This window comes from Macaca nemestrina, chromosome 13, assembly GCF_043159975.1.
Source record: "Macaca nemestrina isolate mMacNem1 chromosome 13, mMacNem.hap1, whole genome shotgun sequence".
Taxonomy (NCBI): domain Eukaryota; kingdom Metazoa; phylum Chordata; class Mammalia; order Primates; family Cercopithecidae; genus Macaca; species Macaca nemestrina.
The window spans coordinates 26,356,598-26,384,242 of record NC_092137.1 but is presented as its reverse complement, the minus strand read 5'-3'; the positions used below and the strand labels follow the sequence as shown (position 1 = coordinate 26,384,242).

Sequence of the window (27,645 nt, the reverse complement as noted above, 5' to 3'; positions counted from 1 at the left end):
CCAGGAGAATCGCTTGAACCTGGGAGGTGGAGACTGCAGTGAGCCAAGATTGTGCCACTGCACTCCTGCCTGGGTAGACAGAGTGAGACTCTGCCTCAAAAAAAAAAAAAAAAAAAAAGACATAGCCTTTTTAAAAAACAAGACCACCACACCATTATCATAGCCAATAGATTCCTTAATATAATTGAATACCCAGTCCAACTCTTTACATAGCTCTTTCTCACCCTCACTACCACTTACCTTCAGATGCTACATCTATTATTCTTCATATTTGCTGATTGCTTGTTTCCAGTAGGACTCTTTTCAAAATGTATAATTATGTTATTTGTTTACTTGTTTAGCTGCGCTTTATTTTTTCCCATCTCCCTCATTAGAATATAAGCTTCCTGAGAAGAGAGATTATATTTGCCTTGTTTATCATAGAATCCCCAGCACAACTGCCAAGGTCAGAGTAGCAGACAAGGACTTGGCCCACAGAGAGTTTTGAAGATGGCTTACAAAATATAACATCATTTGGTGCAGCCAACAAGAATACAACTCGTATGTGCTCACCAAAGAAAGCAGCAAAGGATAGATAGGCTAAGGGTGCACGCTGGTAAAGATTCATGGTCCCTTGCCCAATTCCTGAACCTAAGCCAGTGTTCAGACCCAGAATCTATTGACTGAAGAGGCAGCAGGGTCCCCACAAGGAAGGATCTGGAACACAACAGCAAATATATACTGTAATGATTCCCCTAATCCTTCCCCAAAGGGGCCTAGGGTCATCTACTCAGGTGGGCTGTACGATAAGGAAAGAGGATACCCAGAAATGTTTAGGATTAGAACAGGATCTGAGTTAGCATTGACACGCAGAGACCCGAAGCATGCTCTCACCCACTTAGAGTGAGGACATACGGGAGGCAAAGTCCTACTTACAGAGGGTCTACCAGGTCTCTGGACTCAGCCAGTCATCATGTCTCTAATGGCCAAAAGTAGAATTGGGACTGACATACTTAGAAGTTTGAAAAACTCCACTCCTTGGCCTACAAATAGACCTGTCATAGTGGGGAAGGCCAGAAGTACATCTCTGAAACTGCACCTGAGTACACAGAAAACAATATTGCCGCCCAGGGCGGTTGGTGGGCATTAGTGTCACCCTGAAGTATCTCAACGATGCAGGAGTGGTGATCCCTATTGAATCTCCTTTTAATTCATGGATCTGGCACCTGCAGAAACTGGATCCTAGAAAACGACTGTCAACTACCGGAAGCTCCACAGGTAGCACTCCTGAACACAGCATCTACGCAAGTGTGGTAAGCTTCGCTAGAGCAAATTTGTACAGCCTCAGGCACAGTATGTGTGGCTACTGATTGGGTCAAATGCATGCTTTTCTACATCAGGAAAAAGAATCAGGAAGTTCACATTTACATGGAACAGACAATGATATACACTCACAAGTCTGTCACACTCACAGGACCATGGTAATTCTCCTGATCTCTGTCATAATATATTCTGAATACATCAGGGACATCTGGATATCCCAGAGAACATCACAATGATCCATTACTTCAGCACTGGCAAACTATGGCCTGTGGGCCAGATCCAGTCCACCACGTGCTTTTTTATGGCTTCCAGGCAAATAATGATTCTGACAATTTTTTTTTTTTTTGAGATAGAGTCTCGCTCTGTCGCCCAGGCTGGAGTACAATGGCACGATCTCAGCTCACTGCAACCTCTGCCTCTTGGGTTCAAGCGATTCTCCTGCCTCAGTCTCCTGAGTAGCTGGGATTACAGGTGTACGCCACCATCCCTGGCTAATTTTTGTATTTTTAATAGCGACAGGGTTTCGCCATGTTGGTCGGGCTGGTCTCAAACTCCTGACCTCATGATCCCGCCCGCCTCAGCCTCCCGAAGTGTTGGGATTACAGGTATAAGCCACTGCGCCCGGCCCATTTTTTTTTTTTTTTTTTTTTTTTTTTTGAGACGGAGTTTTGCACTTGTCACCCAGGCTGGAGTGCAGTGGCACTATCTCAGTTCACTGCAACCTCCATCTCCCAGGTTCGAGCAATTCTCCTGCCTCAGGCTCCCAAGTAACTGAGATTACAGGTGCCTGCCACCACACCCAACTAATTTTTGTATTTTTAGTACAGACGGGGTTTCACCATGTTGGCCAGGCTGGCCTTGAACTCCTCACCTTAGGTGATCCTCCTGCCTTGGCCTCCCAAAGTGCTGGGATTACAGGCACAAGCTACAATTTTTTACAATTTTAAATGGTTAAAAAATATATAAATGAATGGTTAAAAAAGACTAGGATGAATAAGTAGAGCACAGGGGATTTTTAGGGCAGTGAAAATATTTGGTGTAATACCATATTGGTGGGCTCATGTCACTATAAATTTATTCAAACCCATAGGCTATACAACACCAAAAAGAAACCCTAAGGTAAACGATGGAGTTCAAGTGATAACGATGCGCCAAGGTTCATATATTGTTACAAATGTGCCTTCCAGTGCAGGATGTTGACAGTGGCTGTGCACGTGTGGTGGCAGGGAGTATATGGGAATGCTGTACCTTTTGACCAATTTTGCTGTGATCCTAAAAACTGCTCTAAAAAATAAAGTTTATTATTATTTTTAATCAAAAGAAGGCTATTTTGTGATACATGAACAGTATATGAAATTCAAATTTCAGTGTCCATAAATAAAGCTTTATTGGAACACAGTCATGCCCATTTGTTTATGTCTTGCCTGTGGCTGCTTTTGCACTACAATGGCAGTTGAGCAGCTAGGAAAGACGCCATATGATCCCAAAAGCCTAAAATATTTACTATCTGGCCCTTTACTGAAAGGGTTTGCCAGCCCCTGCATTCCACTGATGGCCCTGCAGCAATCAGCCAGGATGAGCGAGTGATGGAAACACACTGCAGGGCTTGGTAAGACATGTGTGCTCCAGACGTTGGCAATCAACCCTATGAAGGCCCAGGGACTGCATGTCATTCAAGTTTGTAGGGGTCCAGTGGTCAGTGGCACACTGGGATAGCCTATCAAGTAAAAAACAAATCTACTGCGTTTTGCATCCTCTACAGAGAAGGAAACTCAATGCCTCTTAGACCACTTTGGGTCCTAGTACATCCCGCATTAGGAATACTATTCAGGCTGACACAAAAAGCTGCCAGCTTTGAGTGGTGCCTGGAACAGGAAAGGACTCAGGCCACAGTGTAAGCAGCCAGGCTACTTGGGCCACATGATCCAGCAGACCCTACGGTTTGGGGGTGTACGTAGTGGAAAAGATGCCATGTGCAGACCACAGTAGCGGGCCACCAGGCCCGATTAATATTTTGGTGTTTTATAGAGATGCGGTCTCTCTATGCTGCCCAGACTGATCATCTCGAACTCCTGGGCTCAAGTGATCCTCCCGCCTCGGCCTCCCTGAATGCTGGGATGACAGGCGCGCGTCGCGGCACCGGCCCAGCGTTTTACTTTCCCAAACTCTGCATGAACCTTCCGGAAGAAATGTTTCTATTTCATCAGGAAACCAGCCCTGCTCCGGCCCCTGCTGCGCGATCCCGCCCCGCCCGCCCAGCGCTCACCGCCTCCGGGCTTCTAGGCGCGCCGCGATGCGGAGGCGCCGGGCCTGGATGCGCTCCTGAGGGTTGTCGGAGTGGACCGAGGGCGCGAGAATCTGGGTGGACAAGTGCTCGTCCAGGTTCGGGTCCAGGCCCGCTAGGGACCCCGGCGGATTCATGGCAGGAGTCCCCGGCACCTAGGCGGCTCCCTCCGCACCACCTCCAGACCGCAGGCTGGTTGCTAGCAACAAACCGTTGCCAGGGAGAGCGGTCACCGGAGCCACCGCCCGAGTGGTTGCGCGCGCAGCTCCCTGGGCCCAGCCCGCCGCCAGCCGCCATTCGGGCGGAGCATCCCAGCCTCGGGCTGACGCCTCTCCAGCCGGTGGCTTGTCAGGGCTGTTGTCAGCCCCACGAAGGCCCGGTCGTATTAGCGGAGCTGTGGAGTCTCACCAGGAGACTAGAGGACTAAAGAGCTGGACCAAGCTGTGGTTCATCACTTACTGACCTTGATGATTAATTCATCTTCCATTAATTCATCAAATATTCCTCCAACTCATAGTCACCAAATACAAATACAAATGTTTGTAAAAATACAAAACTTAGCTGGGTTTGGTGGTGGGCACCTGTAATCCCAGCTACTCGGGAGGCTGAGGCAGGAGAATCACTTGAATCTGGGAGGTGGATGTTGCAGTGAGCCGAGATCGAGCCACTGCACTCCATCCTGGGCAAGAGCAAGACTCTGTCTCAAACAAACCCAACCAACCAACCAACCAAATACTGGATACCATTTAACAGGGTTCTGTCCCATTAGCCCTTGGGGAATTAAGGGCACTGGATGAGCAGTGAGAAAGGGTGGGTACTAGTCCTAGCCCTGCCCTGCCACCTTGGGCAAGTCACAACTTCTTGAGGGCCATTTTCTCAGCTGTTAAATGGTGCAACCCACAGACAATTGTGGGGCCAAGAAGATCCACCCTTTGTGAGTAAGAACTGCCCAGAGGCAAATGGAGTGGGTTTTTAAAATCAGTTCTTCCAAGTTTGCAAGCAGTAGTAAGGTTTAGGAATGCCAAAACCATCCAACAGCTATAGAGTCTAACAGCAGCTGCCTGGATCCTTGCTTCACACCTGCCTAGGTGGTGGTGGTAGGAGGAGTGGGGGTAGTTGCTTCTAGGCTTCAGGGTCTTCTGCCAGATCTCTGTCTCCTTTGGTTGAAACCTAAAGCATTAAACTCTCCTAGGAGCCATGGTACAGCTCTGACCAAAAACTCACCCTGGTTCTGGTTCTTGTTTCCACTATCCATAAGGACAGAAACAAGTATGTGTGCATACGCATGTCTATGCCTGGGAGTAGGATACCACGAGAAAGTCAGTGGGAATCAGCTGTTGCACAAGAGATAAGTGAGAGCAAAGGTACCATACAAACCCATGAAAAGAGATCAGTGAGATACTTTGGCCCTACACTGTCCCGATACCACTTCCAACATCTTTTTAAATAAGAAATCTGACTCCATTTTTTGCTGCTGATACTTGGCTGCTGACAGCTTTTAAGCAGCACTCCCTCTTCTCCACATCTGGGCAAGCTGTTAAAAAAGCCTAGGTGTGGCCGGGCGCGGTGGCTCACGCCTGTAATCCCAGCACTTTGGGAGGCCGAGATGGGAGAATCACGAGGTCAGGAGATCGAGACCATCCTGGCTAACACGGTGAAACCCCCGTCTCTACTAAAAATACAAAAAATTAGCCAGGTGTGGTGGCGGGCGCCTGTAGTCCCAGCTACAGGGGAGGCTGAGGCAGGAGAATGGCGTGAACCCGGGAGGCGGAGCTTGCAGTGAGCCAAGATTGTGCCACTGCACTCCAGCCTGGGCGACAGAGCAAGACTCTGTCTCAAAAAAAAAAAAAAAAAAAAAAGCCTAGGTGCTCTTTTTGGTGCTGGCAGATTTCAACCGTGTGCACTGGATACCCTCCTCCCAGCCTCAACCCTTAACCGCAATAAAAGCCCCAAGCTTGTCTCCTTTCCTGGCTCTCTCTAGCCATTTTCTGACCAGCTAGGTGGCCCTCTTTGCTCCCACAGGGAGCCTCAATTATGTAATAAACCTTTTCCGTTGGTGTGGGAAACACTTTCACTCACCGCTGGAAAGGGACCTCCTAGGAGGACAGTTTGCCAAAATCTATTAACTGTTTAAATTGAAATATTAAGGGGAAAGGGAGGAATAGGGAGAGATTTGTTAAAGGATACAGAATGACAGGTTCTAGTGTTCTGTACCACTGGAGGGTGACTGTAGTCAATAATATATAGTTTCAAATAGCAATGAGGATATCGAGCAATCCCAACACAAAGAAATGACAAATGTTTGAGATGATAGATATGCTAATTACCAGACCTGATCACTATACATTACATGCATTGAAACATTACTATGTACCCCATAAACATATATAACCATTATTTGCCTTTTTTTTTTTTTTTTTTTTGAGACAGTGTCTTGCTCAATTGCCCAGGCTGGAGTGCAGTGGCATAGTCTTGGCTCACCGCAACCTCTGCCTCCTGGGTTCAAGCAATCCTCCTTCCTCAGCTTCCCGAGTAGCTGGGACTACAGGGATGTGCCACCACGCTCAGCTAATGTTTATTGTATTTTGAGTAGAGACAAGGTTTTACCATGTTGGCCAGGGTGATCTCAGACTCCTGACCTCAGGCGATCTGCCCGCCTCGGCCTCCCAAAGTGTCAGGATTACAGACATGAACCACTCCGCCCGGCCTGCCAAATTTTTTAAAATACTAAACATTTTTTAAACTGAACAAAGTACAGACAGAGGAAGAAATATTTTCATGGGGCATACAACTACGGTTTTAGAGGTCAAAGGAATGAAACAAACAAACAAAGAAACAAAGAAAAACCACTAAACAAGAAAGTCAGAAAGTATGAATGAATTATGATTAAATATGAATGGGAAAATGAATGCTCAATTTTCAATTCCTTTGTAAATAGTTCATAAGTGAGTTAAATTTAGAAAATTGTTAAAAACTGAAAAAACTAGATAAAAACATATTTATTTGTATATGCACAAAAATAAATTAGCATATCCGTTCACTAGGCAATTCTAGTTAAAAGAATCATCGCAAGGAGATCATGGATCTAGTTATAGCTCATTGGGGTCACAACTACATCAGTTTTATTCAGCATTGTATACATAGCACCTAGCACAATATTTGATATGTAGTATGTGCTCAACAAATATTTTTTTGAAACATATACAGATGTATCTGTATGTTCATTCCAATTACTTGTAATATTAAAAAACTAGATATGACAAAATCCATCAATAGGGGAATCGATAAAGGAATCATGGGATTCTCTAACACGAGAATAAAGGTGACCTAGAAAGACATCCAAGATACATTATATGAGAAAGGGAAGAGGCAGCACAATATAGAGCCTGAGCCGAGTTTGATTTGAAACGTAGACAGTATGTACACAAGAAAAACAGGGGGAACACCACAAAGTAGTCGATATCCCTCAGGGGTGGCCTTATGGGTGATTTTCAGATTCTCTGAAGATTAAAAAAAAATGTTTACAATAAAGATAAATCACTTTTGACTCAATAAAACATAAAGCTTATTTATTCATGTTTTTGTAAGAGAAATAACAGGAGACCCCCAAGAGAGTGAGGCAGGCAAGTAGGGCTGTTACAGATGAGAGGGACTTCGGGAAGGGAGCCAGGTGATGTCCATTCACCTTGATGACTGACCAGCATCTAGACTGTGCTCCTCAACTGGTAGGCAATGCTGGTTCATACTAATAAGCTCATACAGGCCGGGCACAGTGGCTCACGTCTGTAATCCCAGCACTTTGGGAGGCCGAGGCAGGCAGATCACAAGGTCAGGAGATCGAGACCAGCCTGACCAACATGGTGAAACTCCGTCTCTACTAAAAATACAAAAATTAGCTGGGTGTGGTGGTGCGTGCCTGTAATTCTAGCTACTCAGGAGGCTGAGGCTGGAGAATCGCTTGAACCCGGGAGGCAGAGATTGCAGTGAGCAGAGATTGCGCTCTAGCCTGGGTGACAGAGCAAGATTCCATCTCAAAAAAAGAAAAAAGAAAACTCATACAAAAGACTGGCTGGCTCATACTAACAAGCTCACAAAAGAAAAACATAGAATTTATTTTAGCAAGTACAACCATCACACAGGCAGTGTGCGTTTTCGTGCCCTGTGACCAGCACATCTCTGTGGGCTGATCTACGAAGGGGATCAAACTCTGACTGAGAAGTCCCTTGATCTGTAGGACTGACTGCCATGGTTCAGAGGCTCACAATGGGGATAATTTTTTTTTTTTTTTTTTTTTTTTTTTTGAGACGGAGTCTCGCTCTGTCGCCCAGGCTGGAGTGCAGTGGCGCAATCTCGGCTCACTGCAAGCTCCGCCTCCCGGGTTCACGCCATTCTCCTGCCTCAGCCTCCCGAGTAGCTGGGACTACAGGCGCCCACAACCGCGCCCGGCTAATTTTTTTTGTATTTTTAGTAGAGACGGGATTTCACCGTGGTCTCGATCTCCTGACCTTGTGATCCGCCCGCCTCGGCCTCCCAAAGCGCTGGGATTATAGGCGTGAGCCACCGCGCCCGGCCACAATGGGGATAATTTGCCACAAGAACAGTTGAGTCCCTCATCCCTGGGAAGGTTTTTGAGAAATCTGGCTATATGGGCTTCCCTTGCTAAGGAAGGTACCTGGGCATTCACCTTCAGCTTTTATAGTCTTTTTTCAGAAAAAGAAGGATGAACTGATTTGATTTTATATCTTACTAAGTCTAGTCACACTTAATTCTACATCCAATAAGTTTACACTAACTCACCTTAATTGGAATGTGGGGATGCTGACAAATTCATCAAACATTTAGACCACTTCTTAGGTTATTTCTATCTTTCCATTTGTGTGAATTTTACTAATTAGATTCTGAGAAGGCAATCTTACTCATTTTTAATTTGGGGAACTGCCTTACCATCATCTTCATATACTGCCTCAAAAGGTATGAAGCAGGAAAGAGAGGGGAGGAGGCATGGAAGTCATGAGCTGTGTCACATGGTTTAGAAAAAAGTTCAAAGAAAAAAGAGAACTAGATATTAGTAGAAACCAAGCACCTACCTTAGTCCACTGACTATGCTAAACACCCTACATGCATTATTCTCATTCAATCCTTCACATAGTGTAATTGTGGTATATTAATCCCATTTTATAGATGAGGAAACTAAGGCTTAGAAAAAAGTAAAAAGCTCTTTAAAGTTTGCAGAGTTGAACGTGACTAAGAAACAGCCATTTTATGAAAACTTTGGGAGGTTTTAAGAAAACTCAGAATGAAAAGAAGAAAAATTGAAGGAACAGTTGTAAAGTTTTCTTTCAGGAAATTTGTGAACAGAGGAAAAAAGATGAGAGTGGGAAGAGGAGCAAGACCCTTTGGGGGCATAGGGTTTTTTTTAAGTTTTGGTAGCCCCAAGAGTGCTTACATAGTATCTACCTGGTACGCGTCATCAGGAACTTGGGAGGTGTTTGAGGTTTACAGATAAGAGGGAATAACTGCTACCACAATCAAGAGCACGGGAGGGAAAGGCATTAAGAGAGAACAGCCTGGGTTAAAACATGGGGCATTTTCTTCCTGTCTTCAAGCCTGTTACTGAAATTTTTTTTTTTTTTTTTGAGACAGTCTTGCTTTGTTGCCCAGGCCGAAGTGCAGTGGCGCGATCTCAGCTCACTACAACCTCTGTCTCCCAGGTTCAAGCGATTCTCCTGCCTCAGCCTCCCGAGTAGCTGGGACTACAGGTGCGGGCCACCATGCCCGGCTAATTTTTTGTTATTTTTAGTAGAGACGGGGTTTCACTGTTAGCCAGGATGGTCTTGATCTCCTGACCTCATGATCTACCTGTCTCGGCCTCCCAGAGCGCTGTGATTACAGGCGTGAGCCACTGCACCTGGCCTGAAATTTTTTTAAGTGCCTACTGCCAGAGCTGAGAGATCGATGTAAAAATGGGAAATATTCTCCTCAGAAGCAATGTCATGTAATGGGAGTTATAGTTTCTGTACTGTAATTTAGTTGTACTAAGTGTGGTCTAACAGGTTTTTATGGGATTTGTCTGGAAAATTAATACCATATGTTAACACTCTTTCTATGGGAAAATGCTTCTGAGGAAGAAACCACCTTACAAACTAATTGAGGTGTGACCCCATCATGATCAGACTATAGAGACTGCCACCACCCAGTTCTGGGCGAGTCAGGAGCAGTGTACTATGACAAGCTGCTACTGCCATCTGCCTCACATTCTGCCTTTTGAAGCAAGTCACAGGATCACAAAATGCCCAGGAGCAAGTGGCTGATCTTTCTAAAAACAGAACAAAACCTTTTCAGTGTTTTGCTTTAAAATAACCAATGATTCTCTGAGACAGGTGGCTGAATATTAGTTTTCTCCCATAGCTCCCTCCCCTTTTGCACCTACCAAGGAAAACAAAGAAGACAATCTGAAAACAATTACAAGGATTTAAAAATTATTTACTTTTACTTTTATTACAATAAATAATTATCAATAATAGTAATAGAATTAAACAATTTTCAATGAAAACCTACTGCATTACTTTGGGGTTTCACAGCAGCAGAAATAAACATAAATCCAGTGGAAAGGGCAAGGCTTCCAGAATCCAGTGACAAGAAACAGTCTGGTCTTGATTATTTGGGCTAGCAATGGGAAACACTAATACAGATAATGCAAAAACAATGAAATGCATCGGCATACTCTATTTATACATCACATTATCTGACACTTCAAAATATTCCAGCTAAATAATTTAAGCAAGCCATGAAGCTCTGTTTCTGCAAGTGTTAAGAGTTCTGCCCCAGCAAGCCTGTGGCACAACTGCTCCCAGAGCCACCCTCTGGCCAGGAATGGGCCCCATCATGCAGACCTGGAAGCCTCCACCCTGGTGGAAGCAGTCATCTTTCTCAAAGCTCTTTCTGGCTCCCAAAACCCATGGTTAAAGGAAAATGGGGAAGTGACATATTTAAAGGGCCTTTCTCGAGGACTGAGATGAACTGGCAGACAGACTGCGGCTCCAGATCAGAAAGAGGCTTCAGAGTAAGGGCCACATGCAGATTAAGTCCACATTAAGAAACAATCTAATAAAGGCTGACCATTTTGCTGATAATCAAGTGGACTGCATGTATATATGAATATATCATACATACCTATGTAGAGAATATATGCGTACATATTAAATAGGCATATACACACATCACACCTAACCAGATAAAATAAATGGTACATACATTGCTACTATGAACACAGCAAGTCCCAGACGAATAACTAATATGTTCAATTAAACTACTTGAATTAAACTACTCTCCCTCTCCCCAAAAGATTCTGCTTGCAGCAAACATACTCCAGTTGCTCAAGCGGTGTTGTTTCTAGGTTCCTGAGAAGGAATGGAATTGTCCTCTTGTTTCAGAACACTACAGAAAGCCAACTGCAACAGGACCAAGCTAAACAACTCATATATTTGATTTGGCCATGATTCCTGCCACCTATTCTTAGTGACAGGGCATGGAACCTTACTGAGAAAGACACCAATTTCTTTTTCTACAACTAGCTACAAATGTACCGTATTACGTTAGATGGAGGGGGACGGGGGGAAGGTGAGCAGCAGGGAGTTTACATGTTGGCAGTTATTCATTGCCTTTCCCTTTACCCAGAGAAAATGCTATTTAAAAAAAAAAAAAAAATCCCAGAAATTTAGAGTTCAATAATGAATTTTGCTTTCTTGGCACATTTTTGAAATGATTATATCATTACATGTGGATAGGTCTTTATCTCCTGAATGCTCCTCTAGGGAGGCAAGTTATCTAAACAACAAAATAACCTACAAAAAAAGTTAATATTGTGAGCAGTCTCAACTTGTAGTTATTAAACTCAAAGTCTAATGCTGAAAGACAACAGTAATTTAAACAGATTTATTTATTTTTATTATTATTTTTTGAGTTGGAGTCTTGCTCTGTCACTCTGGCTGGAGTGCAGTGGCACGATCTCCGCTCACTGCAATCTCCATCTCCCAGGTTCAAGCGATTCTCCTGCCTCAGCCTCCCCAGTAATTGGGATTACAGGCACATGCCACCATGTCCAGCTAATTTTTTTGTATTTTTAGTGGTAACAGGGTTTCGCCATGTTGCCCAGGTTGGTCTCGAACTCCTCAGCTCAAGCAATCCACCTGCCTTAGCTTCCCAAAGTGCTGGGATTACAGGTGTGAGCCACCGCACCTGCCCCAGATTTATAATGCTATTCACAGATCTTGCAGAATTATAACAGGCTCCTTCTACAACTTGGTTAGTGACATCAAGTACTAACTAAATATGTTCCAGGTCAAGAACTTACTTTTGAGATATTCAAAAAGTGCTTGTCAAGAATATCAGAATCTAGAATTCATGGCAAATTGTATATATTTTAATAAAAACCTTAAAATAAATTCTAATTTTAATTGCTACTCATAGAAACTGCTCAAGAGAAGGTATTAGCCAAAGAGACATGAAATATCCACAGCATTAGCTACTCCCTGCATCTTCAGTACTGTCTCTAACTTCAATTGTAGTATGTGCTACTGAAGAGAGCAGTCTGCTTCCAATTTCAACACAGTATTAAGGTACTCTATAGTCATCATCCAATATACATGCTTTAAAAACAGCACTACTCTGATTTAGCCTGGCTTTCTAAGAATGATCCTCTGGAGAGAAAGACCATATGAATGATCCGTGGAAGACCAGAACAATCCTGCTGCGGTCCAAATGGATTTTCCTAGAGACAAGCCTTTGTTAAAATATTCTAAAATCAGTGTATGTGGCACCTTCCAATTCTGGGAACCTGGCCTCTCTAAGCATATGCAATACAACCCCCTCGCTTAAGCTACCTGTGAGAGAGCTACAAATGGCAAAACTTCTTTTGCTACTCTAAATATTAATGCATTAAAAGATCTGTCTAGATAGGGAGCAGATCCCTGCTTTAAAAAAAATAGATTATTATCTCTTGCATATTTGTTTACTAAAGAGCAAAGCATATTACTAGCATGCAGGCTTAAAAAGTTACATTTATTCTGCACTGTAGAAACACTGGAAATGAACAGCCAACAAATCCAATTCCCACAGCTCCATGCAAGGAAGAAGCATATCACCACTTTCTCTGGAAAAGTTAGACAACCATGATTAACCACACACCCTACAATAACTGCCTGCCAATGTCAGTCATTTGTAGCACTGTCAAACATAAAAACTAAAATATGCAAATCACATGGGTTACATAATCAATAAAGGAAAATCAGAAATTTACTTAAGCTTCCTAAAATGCCCAGAGCATCATACGTTCAAGTTTCAGAGATTTAACACCATTTTACTTTTAAAACTGTCACTTTAAATGTACATGTCAAAGTGCTTCAAATGTAGCATACTAGTTAAAATTCTTCCTGGAAGGTTCTAGTGCTGGCAGCTAACTTACTCAAGTTATTCACCCACAGGGTGTTCAAGAAAGGGTATGCTGCCTTACAAAGACACCTCATGGGACACAGAAAATTCTGGTCTGACTTCACAAATTTTCTATAGGGTACTTAAATCCAGAGCTGAGGTCAAGATAAGGCCACTCTGAACACAGGCATCAACACAACCAAAGATTTCTGTATCTGTTTTTGGCTCTTTGGGGACCCAAAGTCAAAAGTTCCAGCCCATCAAGCTTACTTTGCTCCCTCTGGCACGTTCCCAGTCCTTGACTAGTCAAGAGATCTAAGGCAATCAAGGAGGTCTGAATGTGGCAACATCTAGGGGCAACAAGGCAAGACCTGAGTGGGCAGCCTCTCTCCTAGGTGGTGGGTAGTTAAGAGGAAACCCAGGTGAAGAACAAAGAGGAAGAATTACAAATAGGCTTCTATATAAAATATAAAGGGGAAAAGTGCCTCTGACTCAAACACCTTCAGATTATCTTTTTATTCTTCATAGGTCATAGAGTCAAAGTCTGTTATGGAAGCAAGGTACATTCCAAATGCATTTTGACTGACTACAAAAATAAACCAGTTCTTTGAAAACCACACTTAGGAAACTTTCAAATTCATAGGATATTTCAAATTCACAGGATGTTAAAGTCCCTTCTTCCCTTTGAAGTGGAAACTACGCCTGCTTTTTCCTTTGTATATTCTCCCAAAGCTCAGGCTCCAGGTCATAATCAATAATCTTTTGGTACCTATTCAGAATTGGGGTAACTCTAGACATACACTCCCCTCCTCTCAGTGCCTCTATATTAGAATAAATAACATGATGGTATTAGTACTGTAACATCCTAACCACAATCAGCATTTAGCTTTGTTTTCAAAATTAGAATTAAAAGTATTTCAATAATGACATTAAAATGACAAGGAGGAATATTTAGCTTTTTATTTGGAAGTTATTCACTCTATTATCCTTAAGACTAAAACCCATAAACTCTATCAATTACCTATTTGTGGAAGAATGACACTGTAAACTGTAGCAATGTCAAACTGTGTACTGCACGAAAAGCATGGATAATATTAAAGGATCACAAAAGGCAGCATTAGCATTCTCTATCCAGGTATTATTAAATCTTTTTATCCCATGCCCCCCTCAAATATAGGAGAATTATTATCTGATAAGCCTGAAAGGACTTTTTAAAATACTATAACCTAAAAAGACACTTCTTACCGGCATATGCAACTTTGGTCAGCAGAAACACAATACGACCCTCTGGCCTAGCTAAGGCACTCTATTCTGAAAGTACAGAAAACATGCATGGATGCTCCTTGTTATGGCATTGCTCCCCAAAAGGCAGCTCACACTGTATGCTGGGGAGAAAGAATGGGACATGAAGTCACCCACAATATCATGCATAAGCTTGAGAGACCTTTCATACTTTGGAAATGTTGTAGTAATTGGCATGACATAAATGCACACCGCTATCTGTAATGAAGTCCTGCTTCAGCTGCTATATCTCTAGACAACAAATGGGGGCTCTCAAGATGCACTTTCAAGAATGGCAGACTAAAACAAGAAAAAGAGTCTGCAGTACACTAAAGATTCACAAGTATCCTGAAACAGTGAATTGCTCAATTTCACTTTCCCCTTGTTGACAGCCACTTTTCTTTCATCGAACAATGTCAATAAAACTGACTATAGCATCATTCTTTACCACCATAGGGAAACAAGTCATAACAGTATGGCACAAAACAATTTTCAAATAAATTTGATACAACCAAAAGAGGGCAGAAACACACTTTTGAAGTAAAAGGGCCCCCAAACTATAGAACGTGACCTTAATGCCAGAAGTAAAGGGTATTTTTACTATACTGTACAAGGTCAAGAAATCCTGTGGTCCAAATCTGTCATTTTATAAACATTTATCAGTTCTTTTCTTATATAATACAGATTAATCTCATGCTTGTGTATAAGGCCAACAAAATGGTAAAATAATTAGCTTAGAAATCTTAAAACAAAGCTTTTTCCCTACCCCCAATTAACACTTTATTCAGTTCAATTTTACAGATCACAAAGAACAAGGTATACAAAAAATAGTTACCGTCACTTAATTGGTTAATTCTCTGACTTCCATGATGGCAATTAACAAACATGGGATCATTATCTGCATTTTTCTGCATCCATTTCTCATCTATTTCCAACGTTCATCTGTGTCTCAGAGAAAGTCACCAAATATACCTCAACCTTTACAATTTTTAAAAATGAGTATAGAACCACGAGCTAGTGCTGTGACTCATTTCTAATAACTTGAATGACAATGATTGGAATTTATAAATTTTAAAAATGAAACATCAATTGCAGTTATTTTTTACAAAGCAGCAGACTGAAATTCAACAAAGAAATACACTATAATTAAATTTAACAATGGTCACATTCATAAATAGTTACGAATTTAATTACATATCAACACAGTGGTGCCTATGTTATCCAAGTGCAGCCTGTCCAAAAAAAGGAGGTTTAAGATACACTCTTCATTCAAGCACAAACTTCATTCAGTGAAAAATAAAAGAAAATCAGCAAGTAAATTTCACCACCACCAAATTAAATGAAGACAAAGTAAAAAAGAAACAGAATATCCACATCATGAAAAAATATGGTCTACACAACAACTACACTAAAATTAAAGGGATTTTTATGTTTGTCAGTAAACCTCAGAAATTACTCCAAGTCATAGTAACACTAAAGGGGGCATGTACTCAGTAAGGCATATATATCAAAAGTTTTCAAGTGGGGAAATGGACAAGCTGGGGAAGTCAGAATTTCTCTCTGTTTTATCTCGTATGAAATAAAAAACACAGCACCCCACCCTGAAAAAAGAGAGAAGGGAAGGACAGACAGACAGACAAAGTGAATCAAAAAATTAATTTTGGTCATAGAGAGGTTCATGAAATTCCTAACTCCAATTTATATTTATCTTACAAGGTACTTTTATCTGCATTCCTCACAAGTCATTATCATAAGACTGGGACTGTCACATGCATTCCTACAATCAGAGCTCACAGGCACCAAATCTCAGGAACCTGCAGCTGAAGGGGGGAAAATGCCACATCTAAACAATGAACCATCCCAATGGGTGAGCTATAATTACAACCCATTCTCAAATTTTCAACTGATTATTTCTCTTTAGGAGAAAATTAAACCATTTATCAAGATCTGTTCCATAATAAAGAGAGCTAGAATACTAGAGAATCTAAATATATATTAGCTAAATGTGTTAGTTCTCTTACCATTTGAGGACAAAAGCCATTTTCAGGGGAAAGGGAAACCAGTATTTGGCAACTGTCTATTGTTTGGTAATCACTGGCATCTCTTGGTGAAGGTGACTTATTTTTATCCTTTCCCTATACTAGATTTGGACTATTGCTACTCCCACTATTACAAAGTACCAAATATGAAAACACACTGTGGTTTTCTGAGTGTTATCAGTGTTCTGAAACCAATTTTGGTATTAAAAAAAAACCAAAAAACAAAAAAAAAACAAGCATCTTTAACCCTGCATGAATCACAACATTGTAAACTCATGAAGTCAGAACCACTAGGAACATTTCGCTGGTCTAATGTACATTCTGCTCAACCAAAATGTCACATAGTTTTATAAAAAATAAAATAGGCTGAGAGTTAGTAGGTCCAAAATTTCACAAGTTCAGATTACATGTATCATTCCTGCTATCCAAGTAACATACTGAGATCCCACGTCTGTCAAGCAGATCAGTCTAGTTCAATGGTGATGGAGGAAATATTTACAAGCATTTATTTACAGTACTTCTTTCTGCCCAAAGAAAGATTATTACAGGCCAATATTCTTTTCTTCCATTCCTAGTCAATCTGAGTTTGGTTTCCTCAATGAGAAGGGGTAAATCTGAAAATGGCTGCTCAGCTGCTTTACCTGTGAAAAATCAGAACATGAGACAGTGACAAATACGTACCTTATTGTGTTTTTAAAAGCACACAGAATTTACCCTAGAGATAACAATTTATTGACATGGCAAAAATCATGAGAAATACTGAAAAGGTTTTTCTGGAGTAGGACAGCTATAGAGCTAGACAGCTAAATGGGAGTACTAGAACTACCCTGGGAAAGTTTGGACTTGGAACTAAAATCCAGACTTCAGAACCCTCCAGAGCACTCAAATTCACATCCAAATCTGAAAAACTATAGGATTAGTTGACCTGTAGTATCTAGATCAAGTAATAACATTTATAGTTAGACTAAATATTCAGCTTGCTAAACATTTCTAAGTAATCACTCCTAATCCCAATGAAATAGTAGAAAACTAGATCTATGAATTTGGAGAGGCTTTATTAGTTAGGGTATCTCTACTGGGAAGGCAAGAGCTTAAAGGCCAGCAAGTGCATGTCATTTACTTGATACCTATTATTTACATTTCAGTAGTTAAAGTGAATGTTTTGTGTGGCCTAGCAAGTTTTAACTTCTGGCCAGAAGTTGTAGACATGGTAAAAGAACACAAAGACAGACAAAAAAGATGATCCTAAGTTGTTTTCCAGTTAGCCTCTTATTTATTTTCCAGGTTTTTAATGAAAATGTAGTACCTTTGTAATTTAAAGAAAAGTGTATTTTGGTTTGGTTTGGTATGTTTGTAGCTTTCTAAAGATATGCTTCTATAAGGCTATAGTAAATGAAAACAATTTAAAAAGACACTGGCAAATGGATATTCTATGCCATGCATATACTGATGAAATATCAGGAAAAAGGCCCAAGAGTGTTGCTATAAGGCATATAAGGTTACATTTGTAAAAATAAAAACAAAAATAATTATGTCTTATATCACAATTCATCGCAGCTTTTTTCTCCTTAACAATTGTATCTAGTTTGTTCTAACAAATGAGGGCAACTTTGTAGAGAAACACTAAGGGAAGAAAGCCCAAGTTTAGCAACATATGCAAGGTATAAAGTTGTTATCAAGTGTGATAGCTGCCTCTCCCACTTAAAAACTGTGTATGAAAATACAGAAGATATTTTGTTTCTCAAATGGATTTACAGCAGGGTTCCTTTCAAAACAAGCACACCAAATAGAAGTGTCTGAAGAGTCATAAAAGTGTGAATACCCTGTCACAACCCCATTCCTATGAAATTATCCTCGGAAAATAAAGTAAATGAAACAAAAATATTCCAGATTGTTTACACCAACATTTTTTTTCTTTCTTTTTTTATTTTATTTATTTATTTATTTATTTATTTATTTATTTATTGAGACAGGGTCTCACTTTGTCACCCAAGCTGGAGCACAGTGGCACCATCTCAGCTCACTGCAGCCCTGACCTCCTGGGCTCCAGTGATCCTCCCACCTCAGCCCTCCAAGTAGCTGGGACTACAGGCCTGTGCCACCACACCCAGCTAGTTTTTTTGTATTTTTTGTAGAGACAGGGTTTTGCAATGTTACCCAGGGTGGTCTCGAACTCCTGAGCTCAAGCGATCCACCCGCCTCAGCCTCCCAAAGTGCTAGGATTACAGGCATGAGCCACCACACCCAGCCTAGGGCAATATTTATAATGGTGAAAATCTGGAAACAACCTAAATGACTAACTGTGCTGCGCAGGGTCATTATTAAGTAATCTCCTTGGTGGAATACTGCACAGCCTATGTTAAAATATGTAAAATAATTAGAAAAGAATGTTAAGTGAAAGAAAAACCAAATGGTTCTGTTTGATTTCATTTTATCTGTATTCGTCCATTCTCCTAAAATTAGTTTTAGAAGAAAATATCAAGCTTACAAAACATTTCTTAAAATCTCTTTTCTTCTATATTCCCCCTTATTTATTAATTTTGCTGATGAGGGCTCAAGAATAACACACATGAAGTAAAACCTCAAATAACGCAAAAGTCTTCCTTCAGTCTGAAATTCTAATCTCCCTCACCACAATTGCTGCAAACTGGGCAGCGGGAGGGAAAACGCACTACACAACCAATTATAGTTTCTTTCCAAATGTTGTTAATGAACAATAAAAATGCCCCTAAAGCTAAAGAAGCAAGTGAAGAAATCGATAATCAACAAATGTGATTATCTGATCCCATATAACTAAAGGCTCAAACAGTTTACAACTCTACTCACCAAGAAAATGGCTTATACATACCCACTTACAATAGGAACTAATTCCTCACAATAATTATCCAGCCTTAAAATCATTTGTAATTACAGTAATATACTCATTACAGAAACAATATCTGAAATTAAACATCTGGATATTATCCAAAATTTAGAAAATATCCCAAAACCCTTACAGCTACTATAATAAGCTACTTTCTTTTTAAAATTTTCCATTGCCTCCTTTCTACTTGGAGGCATTTATTGGTTCCATTTATAAGACCCAAATTGAACCAATTTTGCTGTAGATTACTCACCACTCGTACTCCATAATGGATGTGGGCCAGAGTAAAAGCCGTTGTTAATGTATACAGGAGAATGCTCTCAACGTAAGAGGCTACTCCTAGGTTTACCACTAAGACAACCAAGAAGAGAGGAACCAGCAACCAATTCAAAGTTGGACACCGGGTACTACTCATTTGGCAAACAATCAGCTGACACTGGACGTTAGTTTAAAAAAATAAGAGAGAAAAAAAGAAAAATTTCATTAGCAAAGCACTTCCAAAACTAGTCATTCCAACATTTGAAAAGCATTCAAGTACCTGAACCAACACACTTACATTATCTAAGTTCAGAAGTTCTCAATGCTTAGGGGCCCGACTGGACCCCTGGCCCTGCCCAAAAACCTATGCACCCTCACAGTGTGTGTCAGAAAAGGCTGGAAGATAACTAACTGAATAAGGATGCTATAGAAGGCATTCTTTCACTGGGCAACAGTTTGAATAAAAGAAATTTCTCTCAATTTTAAGACTCTATGATATGTAAAAAAAAAAAAAAAAAAAAAAAAAAAAACATTCAAAATTGCCTCTCACACCCCCACACAATTAAGTTTCTTTATAGCAATGAAGAAGTGCTACCTCCAGTTCAGTCCCGTTGCCATAATTAATATCTCAAAACCTCTTTGGCTCCTTTATTTTTGAAGAGCTTACTTAAATACAATTCTTTCAGAGATACTTTTTATACAATGCATTAGTGTTTTTAGATGTTTAAACCCTATAAAGTCAGCAGGACTTGGGATATTACACACGTTACAAACATGGAAACATAAGATGAGTAGCTAAGTTACAAAATAAAAACTTCTAAGGAACTGGCCTGAGCTAGAACACAGACCTTCTGGCTTTCAGGACTATCAGGGTCTTTTCTCAACTCCTGATCTCTGCTTCCTGTCTGCTGTCTTGCACAGTCCAGCATGGAAAGGAATTTATAAAAATATGTTATTACAAAGTTTTAAATTCCATGTTCCTAATCTTAAAATCAGCTGATTTTTAAAGTGTGTGTTTTCTCTTTCTCAAAAATCTCTTCCAAGCTTCCTAGAATAATCATTTAAGTCTACAGCCAATTCAGTCGTACTGGTAATATATTTAGAGTCTAAAGGGAATCTATAAATTTTTTCCATGAATTCTTCAGCAGGCAACCAAAATAAAAAATTCAAGTGTGCCACAGTTCCAAAATACTACTGTAGTCTCCAATCCTATTGGTTTCAAAGGGCAAAACAAAATAATTTTCAGCATTTCAGTTTTTGGGGTTACTATTCTTTCAAATTTCTAAAATAGAAATCTTTAAATTAAAATCTGTTTATTCTAATATTAAAAATTTCTCAAATTATCAAATTCTGTCATACATTCCTAATATATATTATGATTTTTAAAAGAAAAAAACTTACTGTGCTGTTGGCAAAGGCTGTTCCAACCATAAAGTAGAATACTCTAGGATGTAGCTCTAAAATATCTGAAGGTGACCAAAGGATCCACGCTGTAGACAAAATGAACAGCAAGCATGGAGAAAATAAGGGAACCACAGCTTCATAGACTGAATTGTGTTTCAAGGTGTTATTTTTATAGCTTCTGGAAAAAAAAATCAAGTAATATTAAAAAATTAAGTAATATAAAGAACATTATTACATATAAATTATACAGTACTTGTACTGTAGTTTATAGTTTCCTTATTTATACACTTATTTTATACTCACAATAATCTTGTGGCATAGACAGAACCAACATCATTAATCCCATTTTACAGACAGGCTAAGTGAGGATAAGAGAATTTAAATTTACAAAACTTGCTACCAAGTGGCAGGGCCAGGGTTGGAACGGAAATCTTCTGACCTCTAATCCCATTTCTTTCTCTTTAAACCAAACTATCAACTGCTGTGCTAAGAATATAAAGATGAATAAAATTTGGACTTTGTTCTATGAGATATTCTAATGGGGGAAATAAGATGAACATAAAATATTAGAAGAGTACCTCAAAGTGCAGCTTTGACACAAAGTGATAGAGAACTTAGAGTGAGACAGAGCTCACAAGAAAGACTCTGAGGTGCGACTGGCATACCACATCTCAGTGTCTCTAAGCACACAGAGGTTATACAATACATGTCTGCTCAGCTGAAGAGAGCTCCAAATTCCAGTCCTGCTTCCGCCACTGATGACACGACCTCGGGCAATATGTTGCCCAATCAGAGGCTGGCTGTTATAAAATGAGGAGAAAATGTAGAGAAATAATCTCTACATCCTTCAGAGCTTTAAACTATATGGCTTCTATAAATGACTGCCAGCTCCAATAAATGAAGAAGTTTAATAGAGCTTGGTTTAACGTAAATAAGATTCTGCTATGCAGATTTCCGAGCTAAAGGATGAAGTGGGAAGTATAAGAAAATGTTTCAACCAGAAGAAAAAGGAGCAAAGGAAACAGTGGGAGCAAAATTACTAAGGAAAGAAAGAGCAAAATATATTCAGGACACAATAGGCAAATTCAGTGTGGCTCAGCAAAAGTGGAGAAGCACACAGATCAGAGAAATGAAACTCCACCTGAGCAACTCCCTTCTCCCCACAACCCAGACGGGAAGTTCTACAGAAGGGCTATTTAAGAAAAGTCAGCACAGGTCCAGTTTGGTCCTAAACTACACACATTCAGAATTTTTATGATCTTGCAAAATTTTTTTTTTTTTTTTTTTTTTTTTTTGAGACAGAGTCTTGCTCTGCCACCTGGCTGGAGCCTGCTCAAGCAGGCTGCCACCTGCTTGAACCTCCGCCTCCCAGGTTCAAGCAATTCTCCTGCCTCAGCCTCCTGAGTAGCTGGCATTACAGGCACGTGCCACCACACACGGCTAATTTTTATATTTTTAGTAGAGAAGGGTTTCACCATGTTGGTCAGGCTGGTCTCAAACCTGACCTCATGATCCGCCAGCCTCGGCCTCCCAAAGTGTTGGGATTACAGGTGTGAGCCACTGTGCCTGGCCTCATTAGAAGACTATTTGATTAGTCCAAAACCATAACAAAAGAACTAGTAGTTTTGTGCTGTGTTTGAAATGACTACATTAGCCACCACAGACACCCCAAACTATCCTACCCCATTCTAGACTTAAAATATAGGTTTTGTGACCTTTTCAAAATGTCCTGATTCTAAAAGGAAAATAGATCCCTAAGTTCAGCTAACAACTGCTAAAACTTCATATTTCTTGCCCATTTAAAAAATAAAATACTTACCTGAAAAAGTTTAGTAAACTCATTGGAAGAGTCACACACAACGCACAACCTAAAGGGAATAAGTATTCAATTATTACGCTTATTCAAGAGCGATTATTACATTATCACTGAATCATGCAAAACAAATATTTTTAGACCCCAAACATTTCAGGTTCAAGTTTACTTCTGTAATAAAATTAAATACATTTATAAACAACATTTACAACAGGAAGACTGGCAGTACAATTTGGTGATTCAGAGGGCAGACTCAAAGAGCCAGCTGGGCCTCAATTTCAACTGTACAATGAACTGATTATGGGACTTCAGGCAAGTTGGTGTTTTACTGCCTCAGTTTCCTTATTTATAAAATAGAGATAACAGTTGTAGCAACCCCACAGAGCTTCGAGAAGTGAATGAGTTATGACATGTTAAGATACCTGGAACGGTATGGGGTACCGAAACTGCACAGTAAGCATGAGCTACTCAAAGGGGGAATCCTGTTGCTTCACATTTATTTTTTACCTTCCTAGCTTTTTTTTTTTTTTTTTTTTTTTTGGCAAACAGGGTCTGGGTATATTCCAGGCTGGTCACGAACTCCTGGGTCAAGCAATCCTCCTACGTCAGGCTTCTGAGCAGCTGAGACTACAAGCATGAGCCACCGCACCCAGTCTTCCTAGCATTTTCAATTTCTCCCCCTAGCTACTTCCATCCGCACACTGGTTCTCTTCCCACAAACTTTAAAACAAAGATGGCCTTCCCAAGAAACCCTCCCATTGATTCTACTGTCCTCACTATCTACTATCTTCTTCTGCTTTGTCTTATCATTTGCTAAACTTTTCAGTTGTCCTCAATTTCTTAGAACTTTTTTATTCACTGTGTTCCAACTTTGCAGAAATCATACTCTTGAAATTTACCAAGCTTTCCTAATGTTCAAATTCAGTGTCGTTTTTTCATTCCTGACTCCTAAGTGAAATGCCTTGGTTGACTATCCACTAAACTGAAATTCTTTCCTCCCTTTGTCTTTGTGATGCCATTCTCCCTATGTTTCCACTAGCCATCTCACCATTTCATTCTGTATCCTTTGTTGGCAATTCTACTTCCTGCATATTACTTCTGGGTGCCCCACTGTACTTATACTCTCTCTCTCTCTCTCTGAGAATCTTCTTTTAAAGCTCAACTACAAACTTACAAAAGATGATTGCAAAATCTAGTTACGGACTCTTGGGCAAACTCTAACAATCTGAACTTTAGATTCCAGTTGTACAATGGGGATGGGTTGAACTATTTTCTAGTGTCCCTTACATCTTTAAAATTCTTTGATCCTATGATCTATAGTGATATAGGTTCCTAATTATTTTCTCTCTCAAACTCCGAATCAATATATCTGGCAAGCTGCTGGGCACTTCATTTGGATGTTCCATTGTCATGCAACATATTAGCCCGTTTGTCTATTCCAGTTACCTGGTGACTCTACTTGGTTTGAGGGTCAATGCAGCTATGGCCTTAAAGATTAAAGGTAGAAAACATTCCTTCTAAACAATTCCTAAGACATTTGGCTTAAAACAAAGACTAGAACCCAACAGAAATCTTATCTCTAAAAAAGAAGTACTCTGCTACTTCCAAGCCCAAGTAGAACAAAGTTCCCCAAATTAGACGAACTTAAAGGGAAAGGAAAGAGAAGACCACCTGAGGTCCTCAGTGTTCTCAGAAATTTTTAGCAGCTTACTCCATGTCAAGCTGGGAAGCACTGGAGGGGAGCCAAGGCTAAATGAATTAACGCAGAAGTACTCGTAGCTCTGAGGTGTTGGAAATAGGCTGAGACAAACTAGCAAAAGATTTGCCACCAAGAGTAATTTTAGTTTTAAAAATATTGAAATAACTATCTCAAGTATAGTGAGCACGTAGAAAGCCGGGGCTCTATACAGGCTGCCAAAGAGAAAGGCTGCATCTTTTGTTTCTTCTCTTTAGTACTTAATGTACTTTCTGTAACGAGTACTTAATTGTTAAATACTTGTCTATGAAGCTCTATGTTTCAAGTAGAGAACAGTGATAGAGACTATACATATGCAGACCTGCTTTTCATCTTGCCACAAGTGAAGGCCCAGACTTCATAACATAGGAAACTTAACAGCTAGAGAAAAATCAGAGTAGAATTTGTAAAAAAAAAAAAAAAAAAAAGGACCAAGTTGAATGAGATACAATCCAAGGATAGCATGGCATAAAAAATATTTTCGTTCCTCACATTTCCAGTTTATTTATTAAGTAGATACTTCAATTAAAACCACCAAAACAAAAAGTACTTTAAGAAAAATTAAAAAGAGAAACAATAATGGGGAAAACTATAATCTATATTAAAGGATTAATATACCTAATACATGAAGAGTTTCTAAAAATAAAGGAAATGGCCAATAACCCTATAGAAAAAAAAACCTGCTTGAGAGATGTAAAATATACAGAAAAAGACATACAAACGGCTCTTAAACCTAGAAAAGCTCATTCATAGTAAGAGAAAGGCAAATTAAAACTGTACAGACATCATTTCTTACCTATCAGACTGGCAAAAATTCAAACGTTTGACAATATACTATGTTGGTAAAACTATAAATTAACAAGCACTGTCATACACTGCTGGTGGGAAAGAAAATCACACAACCCATATGGAGGGGAATATGGGAACATTTAGCAAAACAGCACACACTTGTCCTCTATAGCAATTCTGCTTCTAGGGACCTCTTCCTCAACACCCTGGCAAAAATATGAAAAGACTGATATACAAGACTATTCACTGCAGCAATTTGTACAACAGCAAAAACTGGAACTAACCCAAATGTCTATTGATAGGGGGATGGTTGGACACACTATGGTACATCCACACAATGAAGTGCCAGGCAGCTGTAAGAGGACTGAGGAGGATTCTTAGAGACCACTATGGAGTGATCGCTAGGATATACAACTAAGCAGGGGGGTGGGAAAAAAAGGCACAGTATATATTATGGTACATATAGAATGGAATGCTACCATGTATCTATGAAAGTGAGTGATAAAATGAAACACAAATATTTACTTATAATAAGAAAGAAACAATGAGAAAAGAAAGGATTGGGTAGCAATAGAAGCTAGACTTCTTTGAATATACCTCGTTCTGTAAATTTGACTTTGTTATCACAAATATTTTACATAATTATAAAGGAAAAATGAATTTTAAAAGAAAAAGTAATTTTTAAAGTAAAACAAAAAAAACCTAGATGTATAAATCCACAGCTGGTGGCATAACCACAGAGTGGTGATTTTAAAATATAGTAAACTGACTGGACACACCTAGTGGGACAAGTCATAAGGACAAATAAAACTGCAAAATAAACAAAATCTTAATTTTCAGTTTTCCTCTGTTTGCTGATTTAGGTACTGTTTTATGAGACTGTTGTGAGTATTTCATGGAATAAAGCAAGTGAGTATTCTGTGTCACTGAAAACCAAGGATTTTGTCATAGGTTTAAAGGAGATAAAAATGTAAGATCAATGAGGTTAAGAAAAATTCTGTACTATAAAATTTGCTTTCAAATTATCAGTATGTATTTATGAGGTATTTTATCATAAAACTAAAAACTTGATTTCCTTACCTATCCATTGAATGAATGAATTCCTAAGCCATGATAATCAATGTCTGTTAATATTATTAGGTGAAGTTTAACCCTTAATTGTTTAAGGTAGCAGGTTAAAATATATACATATATGTAAGTATGGTAAAGTGATGATGTAAACTTTGTAGCAGATGGAACATACAAAATCTAAACCCGTTACTTGCCTCCTAATGTGATGCAATAGAAAGACCTCCTAATGTGATGCAAAAGAATGCAATACTTAATAAGTATTGTTCCCCAGCACGCCCCCGACCCCCAAAATTAAACCTGTAACAAACTAAGCTCACGGATCTAACTATCATTTACAGGAAAAGTGAGAAGTAGAGGAACATGTTAAACAATGCCATGAGACCGCAACCAAGAAAATGTAGAATCTAAGAATTCTGTTGGCCAAATGACCCACTTTTTTCAACACATAAACTTCAAAGGAAAAATAGGGAAAAGCAACATAGATTAAAAGACATTTTTAAAAATGTATTTATTTATTTAGAGACAGTTTCGCTCTTGTCACCCAGGCTGGCAATGGCCCGATCTTGACTCACTGCAACCTCCACCTCCCAGGTTCAAGCGATTCTCCTGCCTCAGCCTCCTGAGAGCTGGGATTACAGGCATACGCCACCACACCTGGCTAATTTTGTATTTTTAGTAGAGATGGGGTTTCACCACGTTGGCCAGGCTGGTCTCAAACTCCTGACCTCAGAAGATTAGCCTGCCTTGGCCTCCCAAAGTGCTGGGATTACAGGTGTGAGCCACTGCGTCCAGCCAGATTAAGAGAAATTTAAAAGGCATACCAACCAAAGGCAACTATATAGGTACTTGGCAGCTATAGAAACACATCAATTGTGGTTCTTTTACAGAAATCCTTATCATTTAGAGATACACAATGAAGTATTTATGGATGAAAAGAAATGATATCTGGGATTTGCTTTAAAATAATCTAAAGGAAGGAAGGTGTCTGTTAATGATGGCATAAAAAGGGAGGACAATTCTTCTCACAAATAATGATTAAAAACCAGACAAAGATATTTAAAACAACTACTTGAAGGTACTAGAAAATACTCAAGGGCAGAGAGAAATTCGAGAAACATTTACGGTTGAAACACTGGGGAACAACTCCCAGTTTGTGGCTTGCCTACCCCGTCCCAACCCAGATGAGGAAAGCCACAGTCTTCCTCACCAGCTTGTGGAAGCAGATACCATAATTCAGAGCAGCAGAGGAACTCGAAAGCAGGGTGGGGGGTATTGTAGAAGAGAGAGATGCAGAAGGGTTGCGATTCTAAATCTGAGAATATACTCTGCCCAAACTCCTGGGTATGGATGCTAAACTAAGCAAGCAAATAGAAGACC

General features: G+C 39.9%; 2 protein-coding genes across 5 annotated transcripts in view; both read right to left on the bottom strand.

The window, feature by feature from the left end:
* Positions 1-3,794, bottom strand: part of LOC105479911 (dynein regulatory complex subunit 1) — a 55,636-nt gene extending 51,842 nt beyond the window's left edge. The window contains exon 1 of one of the 3 annotated variants that reach the window (XM_071076401.1): positions 3,569-3,794. In XM_071076401.1, coding sequence (XP_070932502.1) covers positions 3,569-3,723 — 155 coding nt within the window. In that variant the 5' untranslated portion in view covers positions 3,724-3,794. The remainder of the gene's footprint in view (positions 1-3,568) is intronic. The other 2 variants (XM_071076402.1, XM_071076400.1) reach the window with 2 other exon arrangements.
* Positions 3,795-10,048: 6,254 nt separating this feature from the next.
* The window catches only part of SELENOI (selenoprotein I), a 48,882-nt gene continuing 31,285 nt past the window's right edge, over positions 10,049-27,645 (bottom strand). The window contains exons 7-10 of one of the 2 annotated variants that reach the window (XM_011738044.3): positions 22,680-22,728; positions 20,858-21,038; positions 19,452-19,634; positions 10,049-16,976 (exon numbers count right to left, since the gene is read on the bottom strand). In XM_011738044.3, coding sequence (XP_011736346.2) covers positions 16,878-16,976; positions 19,452-19,634; positions 20,858-21,038; positions 22,680-22,728 — 512 coding nt within the window. In that variant the 3' untranslated portion in view covers positions 10,049-16,877. Of the gene's footprint in view, positions 16,977-19,451; positions 19,635-20,857; positions 21,039-22,679; positions 22,729-27,645 lie in introns of those variants that run through there. The other variant, XM_071076397.1, reaches the window with a different exon arrangement.